The sequence below is a fragment of the Sturnus vulgaris genome, chromosome 3, assembly GCF_052056855.1.
Source record: "Sturnus vulgaris isolate bStuVul1 chromosome 3, bStuVul1.hap1, whole genome shotgun sequence".
NCBI classification, from domain to species: Eukaryota; Metazoa; Chordata; class Aves; order Passeriformes; family Sturnidae; genus Sturnus; species Sturnus vulgaris.
Window position 1 is genome coordinate 60,022,397 of NC_142245.1, and position 16,075 is coordinate 60,038,471.

The following is a 16,075-nucleotide window of genomic DNA, read 5'->3' on the forward strand; positions in this document are numbered from 1 at the left end:
GTGAGAGTCCCAGCTCACACTCAGCTCCTGTAAGAGACACTGCGTCTTTCAGCCACAAACCAAACAACTTACAACATTGTATAGTGCAGAAAATGACACTTCCAAGTGTATTTATTGAGAAATAGTAAAGATGTACATAATTTTACAAGCTTTTAATTTTAATTTACATTTTTCTTAAATTAGGTAGGCCCTAATAAACTATAATCTACTAATACATGACAGAGACCCTTGGCTTCAAATCTCCAAAATGCTGCTGTTCCTGGGATTTTGGCTAATGTCACTTCAGCTCCTCTTCAGAGATACTAAATACCATATTCATTTACAGCATATGCCTGGTGTCAATCCTATAAAGCAGAGACGACTTTTGACTGAAACCCTGGATCTGGATACAACTTCACTGCTAAAACCTAGTTTTCCTATCGTGGGCCAAGTCTATAGTTTCCATAAACTCTGCAGTTCTGATGGGATGCAAGATTTCATCTGCCCCAAGATGAAGAGTGCTGATAGAGAGGACTTTGATCTGGCCTCGTCTCCCTTGTCAATGCTTACACTGAACACACTCTGCATCTGCAAACACTGCTGCTCACACTGGATTCAAATGGGAACAGATCTGGGAGCTAGCTGCTCCCAGATATATCTTTGTGCACAATCTCCACAGGCATCTAAAAATAAGCATAATTTTTAGGGGTTTTTTGCCCTCTTTTACTGAACTGCACAGAGTAATGTCTAAGATACTATCCCATGACTGTAATCACACCATATTTCTATTTTGCATGCTGACCATTCAAATGCCTAATGAATGTTCAGGTTCTGTACTGAGAACTGCTAGAATATCAACAAAAGGCATTTTATTCTATATTTCTTTTGCCCTAAATACTTGCAAATGGGACCTTGTGCTCAATCTTGGTTGTTGAGAAGAGGCTGAAGGGAAGGTATTTTCTGATTAATATGCTTCTGAATTAAAATGCACTCAATGTCAAAATGACCAACCTTCAGTTTAATCTTCTTAGGCCCATCTGGAACAGTCTGGCGTGACTGTCTCTGCCTTGGTTATTTTTTCCTCTGTATTGTTCATGCAGGAAAATATATCAGACTAATTTCTCTCTACAAGGCAGGCATGCCCTACACAATTTTATTTAAAGATAAATAGCAATTTTTGCTTAGCAAGAGAGTATTCATGCTCTGAAATTTTGTTTTAGAGTTTTAGCATTGCGAAGCCTTTTGAGCTGCATCCTTGAATTTTCTCTGGATACATGTTTGTGTGGATTACTTGATTTAACAATTAACTTCTGCTACGGTAGCACACAGAACCTTGTCATGCTTTGTGAAACTTCCCTCCTTTTGCCTCCATCTCCTCTCCTGAAGTCCATATATTAATTGAGCCATATCTGCCACAGAAAGCTAAGCACAACTCCAATGAAGGCACTGCAAACCTTTAATAAGAACCAACGGCTGTTGCCGGGCTTCTATTTGTTCTTACATCTGATTAGGAAAAGAACACTGAAAAGCTGAACAAACAACTTGAGAAATAGTAGTACTTCATGCATTTAAATAACACTATGACATGTCAAAAAAAAAAAAAAAAAGAAGAGAAAAAAACTAGTTAACCATAAATTTTCTTTGTTTTATAATGTCTTTTATATTGAGATTTTTATGTAATGCTGGAACTTGAGAAGGGCTTCAAAGTTTTTTCCGATTTCAGTAGAAACACTTTTTTTCCTACCTGAAAAACTACAAAAAGCTGCACTACAGATTTGTATGACATTGTATTTCCAGGCACTGAAAACATAAAGAAGATATGCTTAATTGTTTTTGTTTTGGATGCACAAGTCGATCACCCAAATAGCTACCTAGTCTACAGTGATTTCATATGTGGCCAGTCTCATGTGATGGCTTTAAATTGTGATAAAAAAGTATTGTTAGTTTGTTGTGTGGTGACTTGTATATCCAATTCCAACAGAGCAAAGAAATCAATTTTTATGAATTTATAGAGGAGTTTCACCTTGGACTTGTAGTGGCTCCAGGCTTTCACCGACCAAGTTACTTTATTAAAACCTCAACAAAATTTAAATGAACGAAGTTACTACCTGGTAACTATGGCATATGATGGCTTCAGAGCACAAAGAGGGAAGATTTTCACCTCAGTGCTGACTACTGTGCTCATGCAGACATCCTGGAGTTTGCCTTTAACATCTTCTCTTGCAAATACCTCTTCCTGCAGTCAAAGCACACGCAGCCTCAGGTGTCTCCACATCTTTAACAGAGTTAAAAATTGGAAAAGTAGTTTCCATCTTCTGCCATGAGAGACGAACCAGTTGCTGTCGTTTCAGAGTGCTCAAGCTGCACATGGAACATTAAGGGCCCTGTGTGCAATATGGATCTTGCTCATTTTTCATAGCTGAAAGGTAGAACGTTCAAAACTTGCAAGATAATTATTGCTGTGTGGCCTGTAACTTTTAATAGAAATTATGGAAGTTAAGGTGATATATTTCTCAATGTTTCTTCATGAAAATCACCTCCTTATCCTCTCCTCAGATGCCTGACATGCTATTGAAATTTCTGATTCAAAAACATTTAGGGTTGTCCCTGTGTAATTTTGTTGAGTAATCAAAAATGAATGAGAAAAATCATGCTGACCAAAAACAAAATACAAGAAAATGTGGAACAGAATGGGAAAGCTACCAAAATGCTTTTTTTTTTACCAGTGGACTATTCTCCTGAAATGGCTGATGTCATCAAACCAGCCATTTCAGCAACTTGTGTTGACCCTGAATATGCTAAATGTAGCATTATTTCCACATCTGACTGCTGAGAGCTTCTTTAGTAATTTTTCATTCCCAATGAACTTGTGTTTCATTCCCGTCTGGGATTAGCTCCACATTTTCACCTTCTAGGAATGCCACCTGAACACTTTGTCTGCTGGGTGGAACTCTGCTCTGTTATACACAGCAGATGCACTCGTATGGCTTTCAGTGGATTCAGTAATTAATGAATATGGCTCTTAGTTCTCTTGCTGGAGAATCAAGAAATGATGCTGAAGGTGTTAAACACTATTTCTTCTTTTACCTTTCCAGGTAGCGGTCCCCAGTATCAACCTCCCAATATATTCTTAACTTTTCTCAAAAAATCAGTGGAATTATTCAGAATCCAAATAAAAACACAAACTTTCCTTTATTATTTTTTGCTTACTGCAACAAATACTTAAATTCTTTGATGCAGCCCTGCTCTTTGATTTCTTTGAATTTCAAATTTGGTCATGTCAAAAATTATCACAAAGGTTTTTTTTTGTTTATCTACATAGTTTTTAACCAAAATTACATTATAACACACGAACACAGTCTTCTCTTTAAGGCACAACACATCATATGCACATTCTGTTTGCCAAACTTATAAAAGAGACAATATTATATAACCCTTTCCCTCCCCTGCCACCCCCCCCCCAAAAAAAAGAAAGAAAAATTGCATCCACTTCCAAAATCAGCTGCTAATAAAGTCACAGTAAATTATTTTCATCAATAATTTACACAAATTACAGGTCTAGACAGGATTGTCATTATACAGTCTGAGTGCATTCCAATTCAGATTTTTTGGGTTAGGTAGGCTAAAGTCTGGTTCAAACCTCAGTGCTGAGAATATATCCCATTTTGAGGAATGTTGTTGAACACCACCTTGTTGGCTGGAAAATGAGTTTTGGTGCTTTGCCAGTTCGAGTCCTTTGTTCACTCCTGTCAGGGCTCACTTGGTGTGTACCAGCAACCTCCACAGTTCTAATTCATTTAAAAACGTTGCATATATAAGACCATAGAGCTTTCTTACGTAGCACTAATGTTTTAACTTCATTCAGCAATCTGAATTCTTCAATTTGGAATTTTCAATTCCAAATATTTCTTCCCTTCTTAAGACAATTCATATGTGTAAAGCCAGAGGCATTGAATCACACATAAAAATTCAGTGTACTTGAAATATATATATATATATATATATGTATATATATATATATAAAAGGATCACCAGCTTTAGAACACAGTTACAAATACTCTAGTTCCAGTGCTTGGTGGAGAGCCAAGAGGTCCGAATGACTGGATATCCTCCAGAAAGGCATGTTGTGCTGTGTTTGTTAGAGGAGGGAAAAGGTCAGGAAAGATGAACACTGTGACACCGAGTGGCATACGACACACAACAATTGTTAGAGATTACCAGCACCTATTTGACACCACTGTGTTTCTGGATTGATTTTTGCTATTCGAGTACTGACAAAAATCAGACCAAAATAGATCTGAGATTAGTAGCTCAACTGAAGTTAAAATAATTAATTCTTAATAGTTTCTTTGGAAAATGCCTGTTACTTAGTAAGAGCTACTTGCTTATTGTTAGCATGCAAGCCCATACAAAGGAGCATTAATAGGAAATCCTTTGATGCTCCAATTATTTGACTGTAAAATACTGAATCATCATTTAAAGGACTGTAAGACTTCCATGAAAAGATGCTTCTCACTCAACACTTCAAAACAGACCTGAATTACATTTTTTCTCCATCCAGGTGGAAAAAGAAATCTCTTTGGATAAGAAAATAACACATTTCTAGTATAAGAAAAGATAATTTGTATTGCAGAAAGCATCAGTGTCTGTGAGAGAAGATGCAGGTATATGCATTATTCGCCTTCAATAATTCATCAGAACAGAAAAAAACCCAATACTTCCATGTTGTGTTTAGATCTATTTGAAATGTGCTATATTCATCCATCTCTCCGAATTCTACATCTATCCATGCAATATAGCCAATGTTAAGGAAAAAGCATGCCCAACCAGAAAGCACACAATCCAACCACCACTGTTTAGCAAAAATTATAGAGGACCCATCACCAGTACTGTACCTATATTAAGGAACCATTTGGAATGAGCATTTTGGTTTTTTCCATTTTGTTTGCACTCCAACTACAATGCTAAGAGAGTGCTTTATCTTGCTACTCCTAGCACAACAAGATTTACATAACTGGTCCTGTACAGGCAATGTGAGGCAACTGCATTGTGAGGCAAAACATGCAATTTCTGCACACTTCCAGGGGTTATACTGGGAAGCATGGCACAAATTACTAATTTGATCTGTTTCTGAACATTAGAAACTTTTCTGCTGAAATTAGACTTTAATTATCATAATGAAGAAAAGAGGAAACAGTTCTTTTTTGAAACACAGATTTGGTGCATAATCTCTACATTGTTCTCTTTTGCCTTTAGCAGATATGTCTTTCTTGAAGAAAATTATTTTTTTATCATATTTTCTTCAGTAAACTATGGATCTTCATCTATCTTGGCAAAAAAAATTGCACAGTCCTTTAGATGTTTTCCACATTCTCTGTAACACTTCTCTTGAAATATCATCAATTTCAGAATTTTAAGAAAAACACCACCCAGCCATCATATCATAACCCTTTCTATTTCTTCTGTTTATATTTTAATTTGCTTGAAGTTTGTCAGACATTTTTGCTGCATTATTTTCCCATCTGTTTTAAAAATAATTTTGTGGGTTTTTTTTTTTTTTCTTTCCAAAGTGAAGTGAAGCAAATGCTAGAATCCAAATGGTTCATTTTACTCTAAGTGTTGATCTCATCATGCTCTTGTTGGCTTGCATCTGTGGACTGAAATTATTTGTCATTTTGTGCAACACTGACAGAAATGCAAACAGAAAGGCTTGCATTAGTAGCTATGTATCACACCAACATTTCAGAAGACAGGTTACCTTTTTTGCTGCCTGTTCTTCTTCTACACCATCCCCAATTACAACATATACTACTTTTCTGCCAAACCTTTGCATTATTCGTTCAAAGCAACTTTCTTTTCCTGGAAGATAAATGAGATAAGAGTTCAGAATGAAGTTACCTGATTAGCTGCATGTTCCTCATCTCGGCCATCTCCAATCACAACATAAGTTATGTTAGTGCCAAATCTGGACACTATACGCTCAAAACAGCTCTCTTTGCCTGAAAAACAATGCACTATTTATTCAAGCTATCAAGTGAGTCATGGTGAAGCCTTACAGAGGACTTTTGCAATGGTAAGACATTGCTACTACTGTTTTTTAAAAGTTCCTGGCCTTAGGATTTAGAACTAAATCTGGTAAGAAGCAATGGATTCCCTTAGTGACATGAAGATGCTTCAGGTAAAACTAGATCTCTTAATCCTTACAGGAAAGCCACTAAGATAAAGGAATTAGCAGCATTGCAAAAATGAATAGATTAGTAAATGAATAATTGAATTTAAATATTTCCTTATGATTGCAATAATATTCTTATAAGGAAAGTAAAAACTTTAATTCTAATGTACCTGCAACGAGTGATGTAGTAATGAAAAAACTTAATACAATGATGACTGAGATAATAGTTTTGCTTGACACTGCTAGAATTTGCACTGCTTTATTCCTTGTGAAAATAATTTAGGAAACATATTGCAATGCTTTTGTCAAGTGACACGTTCCATGCTATAAAGGTTGCCGTAGGTTCAGAAATGAAGCATTCCTGAATTGATGATTGGCAAAATCTGCAAAATTATCAGTCATTGTATGCTGCATTACATTTCACAGGAATGACAGCTTCTCTTGTTTTACAGTTTTGGATGCAATTTCCAGAAACCATACATTTACAAGCCATAATGCACAAAAGGCACACAGTCATGAACAGAATGGGGAAGTGCCCTTTTGTTATCCAGCAACACAGGTTCTGTTCATAACAGCTGTCATTCCCATCACTGACATACTGTGCCTCAGGAAAAGGTTTGTGAAGCTGTGGCCTGGCTTGCATGGAGCTGAAGGTCAGAGCAGAGGCTAATTTAACAGATTTTCTGCTCAGATTTAAATTCACAAGAAACTTTTCTTTATTTTGTTCTGCAAGTTTTTCGTTTTCTGCATCATACTGAGGAATTTCTGAGGCTTTTCATCAGCATCCCTATTCCTTTAGGCATCATTGAAAATAAAGTGAATTTGGAATTCTTTGACATAAACACATTTGAACACGTGCAATGCCTAAATATTATAACTAAAACGGCTAAGTGTCAGGGAAGTGTTTTGGAATACATCCACTACTGGAAAAGAAATTGGTAATGCAGTGTAGTCAGAAAGGATGAAAGAATAATTTTCTTACCTATTTTGGTTGCACTGTATATATTTTCAATGGGAAAAGCTCCTCCTAAACTGTATAGTAGAACTTTTGCAAGTGCTGGGATAAGCTGGGTTGTTGTTACCAACACGTTTACACAATTACTCCTAAAATGAGAGAAATAGTTTAAGTTTAAATAGTTTTAAAACAGTACCCAAATGTTGATGAGGTGAACCAGCTGTGGAGAGCACATTAAGAATCCCTCAACATTTACTTTCATTCACACAGTACAACTGCTCAGCACCATCATTTACAGAAAATTTACACAAAACCTCTGGTGAAATCATTAAAAATATGTAGGCCTGATTTGTAGGAAATATTCCACACTGGTTTATAAAAAACAGGTCTTTGAAGATGGGTCTAGTAAAATACAGATATTTAAGACCACCACCAACCTCCAAATCAAGGCATTAGAATGCTTTGAAAGCATAATTTTCATGCTGGCAATTAACTGTCAGTAGCTACCAGCAAAACAAAAGAGTTAAGAGAATGCAAAATCATAATTTGCTACTCTTTTATCTTTTATCTACCCTTTTATCTACACGTTTCTTCACAATGGCACTGCTTTCTTCAAGCCCAAAGAGTAAGAATATCTCTGAAGAGAGAGAGATGAATGTGAGGATGAAAACTTGAATGGAGAAGTTGTGCAGGCCAGAGAACTCAGAGCTGAGCTACTTTAGGCACTCACAGGCTGGAACATGAGTATGATGTGTACATGGAGTTGAAAGTAAATACTTGTGTTTTCCTTCTGGCATTTCCACAAATTCCAAGGAAGACCTTAGGCTGCTATTTTCACCTTTATATATCTCAATTTCCTGCTAGTAACATATCAGTAATGTTTAGTTGACTCACAGGTAGCTTCTGAAGGTTTATAGTTGTACAGTTCTTTGAAAACATGACAAAAGATTATTATTTAACGATCCTGAGTGAAGGATAACAGTTTTCCAGAGTCATCCACCAATGCTCAACCAGTCTTCATTACCAAAAGTCTCTCTGAAGACTAACAATTCAGAAAGAAATGCAGAGCTAATCATAACAGCTTACACAAATTTGTTTTTTCTTCCTCCTGAAGTGCTTCACACGTTGTTAAATAAACAATTAAGAGATAAGCATATTGCAAAAGTTGTTATGTTCAAATTAAGGTTTCTGTGTCTTTCCAAATTTGTTCTTTCCACTTGACACTGAGTCTTTTCCCAGACATGTTCAGAAAGCAAGATGACTTAATGTTATTCCTTTTTGTGGTTTAAAACCAAGTTTTGTTACGCTTTCTGGTAAAACACATATTGCATGGCTTACTAAGTAGAAGCAGGGTTCACAGTTTTATTGTTTCAGAGGAACAATACATGTTACGTCTCCATATTGGGAACTTAAGACTTTTAACTCAGCTAAAAGAGATTTTTGCTCTTCTGAAAACTTAAGATTTATACTCAGATGTACTAGTTTGCTCAGGAAAATAAAAATGCCCTAATGTTCTGGTATCTATATAGTATTTAGGGAGGACTGTGAATAGGCACAAACATTGAAGGACAGAACAGAGAGCTGTGGAGTTCAGAGAATGCTGTCCACAAGGTAACAAATTAAAAGCTGTCTCAGAACTCTACAGTACACTTTCAAAATACACTCATTTGAGAAGACATTTCACACTATCTTTAGTAAATGCTGGAATCAGGATAAACGAAACCACTTTCCACTTTTCCTGTGTCCTATTCAAAAGTCATAGTAGACCTGTTCTATTCTTTAAAGGCACTAATTTATTGTAATCTAAAATGTAAAACAATAACCATTACACTTCTAGAAACTTTTTTTACAGCAGACTCAGATACATACCTTGTGCTGATAATTGATAATGATTTAAGTGCATTTGTTAGCCAGGAATCTGTCAGAGCTTCAATCTCTGCTCTTAATTGTAACCATGCATCTCTTTTAGCGGGACCCAGGAGTCCTTTTATGCAAGAGAAGTGAGAAAAATAGAATTAAATTCTGTATCAGATAGGGTTTATGGTCATTGTTTCTATTTTAAATTCCACTACAACTTGAAACAAGCATCAAAAAGAAAATCAATTTTCTTAAATGACAATGAAATCTTAAGTTTTATTTGTACTTCACTATATCAAGGAACTTCAGTATTTAGTATTTCAGCAATTAGTTTAATTTCTTTATATATCAGGCTGCACTTCAAACTATTTCAGAAACATATATTTTTTAAACCAGCTCCTCCCACATATGTTATTCTCAAATTATCAGAGGCAGTGACAAGGAGATCCATGTCATTGGGATCAAAAGAAGACACTTCAGAATAAAGTGGCCTTTGCAGTACCTGCTTATGTTTAAAACTGCCCTGCTTATGACTCCGCTTCTTGTGTGAAACTCAGGTTACACATATGGAAATATATTTGTTTGCTGATCATGTCCTGTTGTAGTTGGCTCCTTTTACAGCATTCACAGCCCAAAATGGCTGCACATCTTATGTTCTTATATCTGTTAGTCCTTAAAAGTTAGTCCTCAAAATCTCTTTTTTGGGTACAAAAAGACATTTAAAAATACCCAGCCTATTGAATGCTGAGACATGAACTTGTTGGAACCAAGCTATTTTAAATGTAGATTTGGTCATGGAAGAGCAGGGGAATAGGCTTCCTGACCTTAAGTATCCCTCTTCTCTTTCACACCCTATGTTCCCAACAAGTGATGATGACTGTCTTCAAAAATGAGAAGTGAAATAACCTAAAAATATATGGGATTAATCCTGCCTCCTGTTATTTTCTATCAGCTCTTTTGAAATAAACAGATACATATGAGCTAAGAAGATTATTAAAAAGGCTAAGATGTGGAGAACAAGTGAAAAAATTTGCCCATTAAGATAGCTTATATTTCAGATGCAGAATGTGTGAGAGACAATAAAAACCTTAATCCACATATCTGCACTCTTTTTGCAATGTTTTGTTCCTCTCAATGTGTTTTCCTGTGCTGTGCTCTTGGACTTGTTCTCTTATCAGTGTTAAAGATTTTATGAAATGCAGCAACTTTAGAATCTTAGATGCATCAGGAGATATAAGAAAACCCAGTAAATTTTGGTTAACACTGTTTAAAGAATTATTAATATATAAAAATTCTACTTACAACACCAATGAAGTGCAAAGTAGGGCAAGTGAAAGCCCTCTACTACCCCCCTTTGGTCCTATTGCTTCCTAACCTGTGGTAAGGAAAGGCTGAACTACTAACAGTGAAAATACGTGATTGCAGCAATTACTTAAGACTTCTAAGTATTCCCTGTCCTCCCAGTCTGTTGTTGAGGGGGTCAGATGACACATTCCCCTCCTCAAAAGAAGGCTGAAGTCTGTCTCTGCAAGTCACACAGGACTCTCCAGAACAGATTCTTTTGTCCCTGCTGCTTGACTGCCTACAATCTGCTGGTGCAGACATAAGTGAGTCCATGAATTAAAACAGTAACAGCAAAGCTCTTGTCCCAAGTGAGATTTGGACTTATTGGAGGCAAAACTGTAAGCTACAGAGTCAACAAAAGGGCCTATTGGCATGGCAGTGATAGAATTTTCTTGCATCCACTGGTGAAAACAGACTAGCAGGTACCCAGCAGAAAGTTTAGGCAACAGTGCTGTTACCAACCAGTTCGTGAAGATGTAGGATGGAAATGGCCATCCACAATTTGTGCTGTGGAAACTGTACAATTTCTTTCCTAGAACAGCAACAAATCTGAGGTAGAATAAGTGGTTCAACAACTCAGTAAGGTAAGGAAGGAGGAAAGTGGACCTTGTGGAAGCTAAATGTAAGCCTGCTTGGTTTTCCCAGCTGCATTTGCCCTGAACAACAGCATCTGGCTTTGCCTTTACAGCCAGCAGCCTCCAACAGCCCATGGGTCAGTCATATCACTCTTTATTCCCTCTGTGGCTTCCCAGGCTCCTTCCCTGGGTGGCAACTCATCACCGTGCAGCATTCAAAGTTGTTTTTGACAATTGAACTCACCTCCTATGTTGTTCTTGTAAGTATTATACAACTCTTTTACTCTTCTGTAACGGAAAGCCAGCTTCCTCATCCAGTCAACCCCTCCTCTTACACCTGTTGGCAGACAAAGGTTTGCACTACTTGCAGCTGCATGGAAGCCATCAGTTGCAAAACTGTAGGTACTGCAAACACCCAAAATACAGTAAAAATAAATACAATGTATTCCTGTAAATGCTCAAATTATTTCATCTTAAAAAAAAAAAAGAAAAGAAGAAAAAAAAGAAAAAATTCTGTATCTTACCTTAGGTCTTGTCCATTATCATCAGAAGAAACATCATCTATATGAACTTGATCGCATTCCTGTTAGAAAGGAAAAAAAAGCAAACCCAAATGACAAATTTGTCTTATGAGAGAGCACAATCACCATTCCTGGAAGCATTCAAAAGGCATGTGGATGAGGCACTTGGGGATACAATTTAGTGATGAGCATGGTGGGCTGGGCTAATGGAGATATGAGAGGTATTTTCCAACCCAAATGACTCTGTGCTCACCACTGGAGATGAAGAAATGTCCTGTGCAGGCCACTAGCTGCACCAGAAGATGGCAGCCTGTGCACACCCACAGTTTCCTACTGCCATCAACATCTTTAAAATAGTGTAACCTTCAACTCCTACACAGTCTAAATCACTAGTTAAAGCAGACCTTTAGAAAAGCAATATGCAATTTTGGTGTGATTTGCGGGAGCAAAATTATTTTAATTGTAAAGCCAAAAAAGTTGCAAGTCTCATTTAGAGTCTCCCGAATATACCAATTCTTGAAAATCACATAAACCTTATTTTCCCACTCCCTAAAAGCAGCTGATGATGAAGCTCAACAGGCGCAAAATTTATTTTAAGTAGTTTGGACACTTATCAGGTTCTTCTATTAATTTATGTGAGTGTCTTTGGCTGGAAAATCACATGTAATCAGCAATCCTACAGAACTTGATTATTTCCTGGCTTTGGAAGGGATGGAAGAATATTGAGGGAACTAGGTACATTGGAAAAATGCATTCCCCTCCAAGATGTTTTTATAATTGGACAGCTATCAAATATCCTTATCTGCACAGTGGTTACAGCACAAAGATAAGAAACTGCAGTGAAAACAAAAGTAAATATATAAGCCAAGCCATCATGCACCATATAATTGTTTTCTGTAGTTCCTTGAACTAACATCTTAACCCAAAGACACACCTGAAATTCAGTGTCCATTTAAGTCAGCACTTAATTCAGGCTCTCTGTGACATGCAGGGGTATGTCATTCTAACTTTCCAATCTTTGTCTCATAACAGTGATAAACTGTACAGATAAAGGATAAATCTGAACAGAAGAGTGATTTCCAAATGTGAAAGCCATAAGTTCCTAGAGTGTGAATTTGGAGAATTATCATTTCATCTTTCTGCTTTGCTTGCTTTACTATGAACAAAAACGTAAGAGACGTTTACTTGCATGAACTAAATTGTTAAAAAAAGGGCAATTTTGTATAAAACAAATACATACAATTTAATTTTCAAATACATAATTTCATTGCATCATACAAGCAATTATAATTTAAAATATTGGATCAAAGCTAAAAGAATGAGTTGCCAAGCTCTGCTCATGTAGCTTAATACATTAAGACAGGATAATACATCTGTGTTCAAGAAACAGAAATGAAGCATTCTTCCCCTCACTGGAGAAATAAATTTTTTTAGTTCTGTCTGAGGAGATTATCTTGAGTTGTAGAATGTTTTAGAGGAGCTATTTTTGGATGTAAATAGCAGATGAAGATAGAAGTAAAGGAGAAGTGGCAGCTAAAATAAAAGATTGATTTCTTTATCCTTATTTATTATTTACACTCCAGAAAAAAATTCAACTATGCTTCACCCAGTGTAGGACAGGAACTCAAAAATCAGACAAAAAGCCCTGCTGACTTCCCAGACTTCCCTGGAAGTGGTGAAAGTGTTAAGTTTAAAAGTTTAAAAATCCTTCCTGTGGATTTGAAGGTGTACTAATTAAATGGAGGGCACACAAAAGCCTTGATGGATAAGGAGTGTCTGCTGCTGTTTGGGTTTGTTAAGCCTTTCAGCTACATTGTTCCAGCCTTGAAAATTCTAAGTAACTGTTCTGCTAATAATTCCATTATTAAGTTAAATATGAGTGGGTGGCAAATGCTCAGCTGTTTAATTTTTTTTGGTCTCAGCTTGCTCATTGTGATTCTGTGATTGACTCCAGGAACAGGATGAGAGGACCATGCAGTTTTCTGATTACTCACCCCCTTGTCCCTGCAAGAAGGTTGTTAATTTTACAGGAGATCAAACCCAGCAGCACTCTCCAGCTTCCTCCTTTTCCCCCTTCCTCTTCTCCTCTGGATCTATGGGTCATCTCCTCTCTACATGCTGGCAATACACATTTTCTGACCAGCAAACAAGCTCATGTGCCCATCACTCCTTGTTTTCTTTTACTTTGTTTTCTTGTCTACTCATTTACTTCAATTGTTTACCTTTTACAAATTCACTTACATGGCGTGGAAAAAACTCGCATAAAAAAAGAAAAAGGCAGTTTGAGCAGGTTTGAGATAGTTCTCTACTTTTCTCAAAAGAAACAGGAAACTGGTGGCACAACAGTACATCTGAGTTTGCTTTTATATGATGCCAAACAGTTATGGGAAAGAAGAAAAGCAAGCAAGCTCTCTGTCAATTTAAATATTAAGGTAAAATACTTGTCAAATCAGCTACATTACTGGTTAAGCTCAAATCACAGTGCCTGTCAGTGCAATGCCAAAATTAAGATTCATAAAAATACATTTCCTATTAGAGAAAATACAGGAAAGGAATCTAGTAATATCTAGCTTTTACTTAAAGCAATACTAATTTAAATGATATCTGAGTGCAGCCAATTCTTTGCAGCAATTTTGAGAGCCTGAAAATTTGAGAGTGCAGAATTAACAAATCATCCATAAAACTTATCATCCTGGAATGAACAGTAATTTCATTATCCAGTAAAAACACTGCCTTACCACACTGAACACAAAAATTCTTATTAATGAGGGGATATTCAGCACTACACTTTCTTAGGCTATACAGAAAACCCCTTTTAATAAATATGCTTTTGTCTCTGTTAAAACTAATTTTATCTGCCTCCCAAATTCTGGGACTTACCTAAATCCTATTTTTAATTCCTTATTTCTCTTTCTAATGAGAAAGAAAGGACAAAATCTCCTTTAAAATATGGTATGATAATGATAAAAATGTAAATATAATTCATTTTGTTTGAAATGAATACTTTCTTTTCCTACATTGACCTGAGAGTGGAGTGGAATAATGGAGTTGGAAGATTCATATCTGAATTACTACTTGCAATTAAAATTAATATTTTAAATAATTTTATAATTTAATTTAATTTAAATATTTTAAAATTAATATTTAAATATGAAGAAAAACTTAATTTTATCCCTTACCTGGTTGAAAAGAAAATGCCTTCGTTTGGCTATTATTACAAATCTGAGTCCTATCTCTAAGCATTGTTTAGGCACATGAACTTTCTGGAACATTAGACTCCTATTTTCATGGCAAAACACCAACTGCCCTCCCAAGTGATACTTCTCAAGCTAACTAAAATTTATACCCTGAGAATGCAGTAGCTGGAGAACAGCCTAGCCTGAAATAAAAGTGCAGCTTGGCTGATAGAACATGGGTTACTGGGTCAACAGGGAATGTTTCAGCAGATCGGAATTTCTGCATCAGCAGTCATTGCAGTGAGATGGATTTGCATAGAGGAAGGAAAACTTTATTTTTTGTATGTGATAACTTCAACGACTTGGTTGTTATTCCTACAACCTGCTATGTGGTGTTTGCGACCAAGAAAGGCAGGGAAAAAAAGGAAATTTAGAGGATGTATTGACTGGAGTAAATCTTACAGGAACACAGGTTCAGTAGTTCATTGCAGTTGTCATGTCCAGCCCATGAGGTTTATTGTGGGCTGAAGATGAAAGCAAGACAGAAGATACGGAACCTGAGGGCTCACCACTGGAAAAGTGACGTGATGAACAGATGAGCAATCTATCTGTCTAGCAAATAAAGGCCTATCTCACTTCCTCCAGTGAGAACTGAAGGTCTCCTGTCTTGATGGCCACGATCATCAGCAGCTCAGCACTAATTTCTGCTCCCCTGGGGGAGGACAGAGAGAGGAAAACAGAGAAAGAGAGATGGGGAGAAGAGGGAAGATGATTCCCAAGTCAGACTCTGGGAATTCTCAGAATTCATTATACATTCATCATGCAGATGCACTGCAATATTCAATAATGGCCATGTACTCTGCAAACAGACTTAAACAGACAGGATTATTAAAAGGAATATTAAAGGATGCCTCTACATACTTGGGCACTTTATCCTATCTGCTAAGAAGATGGAAAATTACTGGTCTCCTTGCACATACTGAAATGTATGCATACAACTCATTTCAGCACATGAACTTTGGAATTTTGGTAATCTTATAAGAGAGTTGGTTTTGAGACCAAGATGAATTCTAGGCCATAAAATCTACAATTTCTTGTAGAAATTGTGATTATTAAATACATATATAAATTGTTTTTAATCAAATCACACTGAATGATTTACGAGACTCTCTAAGACAGCTCCCAAGTAGTATTTTCTGATTTATCTAAAACTGGGAACTGTTTAAGCTCTGGAATGAGCTGGCATATGAGTTTTCAGATAGAGTATTACAACCATCCTATGAATATTAGCCAAAATATAACTATCCACCTATGACTGAACTTGTGGTCTACAGGCAAAATAAATAATGAAAGAAAGGAATGACGTTTCAATGGCCACAAGCAAGAATAAAGAGGTATGAAGAGAGAGCAAAGCTCCATTTTGTTGAACTCTTCCACCTGAACTTAGCACAATATTGAAGAACAGATTCTACAGAATGGCTTATATTTCGTTCATG

At 36.4% G+C, this 16,075-nt stretch overlaps 1 protein-coding gene across 8 annotated transcripts in view; it reads right to left on the reverse strand.

Moving 5' to 3' along the window:
- Window positions 1–3,152: 3,152 nt before the first annotated feature.
- Window positions 3,153–16,075, reverse strand: part of EYA4 (EYA transcriptional coactivator and phosphatase 4) — a 137,146-nt gene continuing 124,223 nt past the window's right edge. For 6 of the 8 annotated variants that reach the window (XM_088161765.1, XM_088161767.1, XM_088161770.1 and 3 more), the window contains exons 14-19: window positions 11,407–11,465; window positions 11,127–11,287; window positions 8,976–9,090; window positions 7,134–7,255; window positions 5,738–5,838; window positions 3,153–4,108 (exon numbers count right to left, since the gene is read on the reverse strand). In XM_088161765.1, the coding sequence (XP_088017891.1) occupies window positions 4,028–4,108; window positions 5,738–5,838; window positions 7,134–7,255; window positions 8,976–9,090; window positions 11,127–11,287; window positions 11,407–11,465 (639 nt within the window). In that variant the 3' untranslated portion in view covers window positions 3,153–4,027. Of the gene's footprint in view, window positions 4,109–5,737; window positions 5,839–5,877; window positions 5,979–7,133; window positions 7,256–8,975; window positions 9,091–11,126; window positions 11,288–11,406; window positions 11,466–16,075 lie in introns of all 8 variants that reach the window. The other 2 variants (XM_088161768.1, XM_088161766.1) reach the window with 1 other exon arrangement.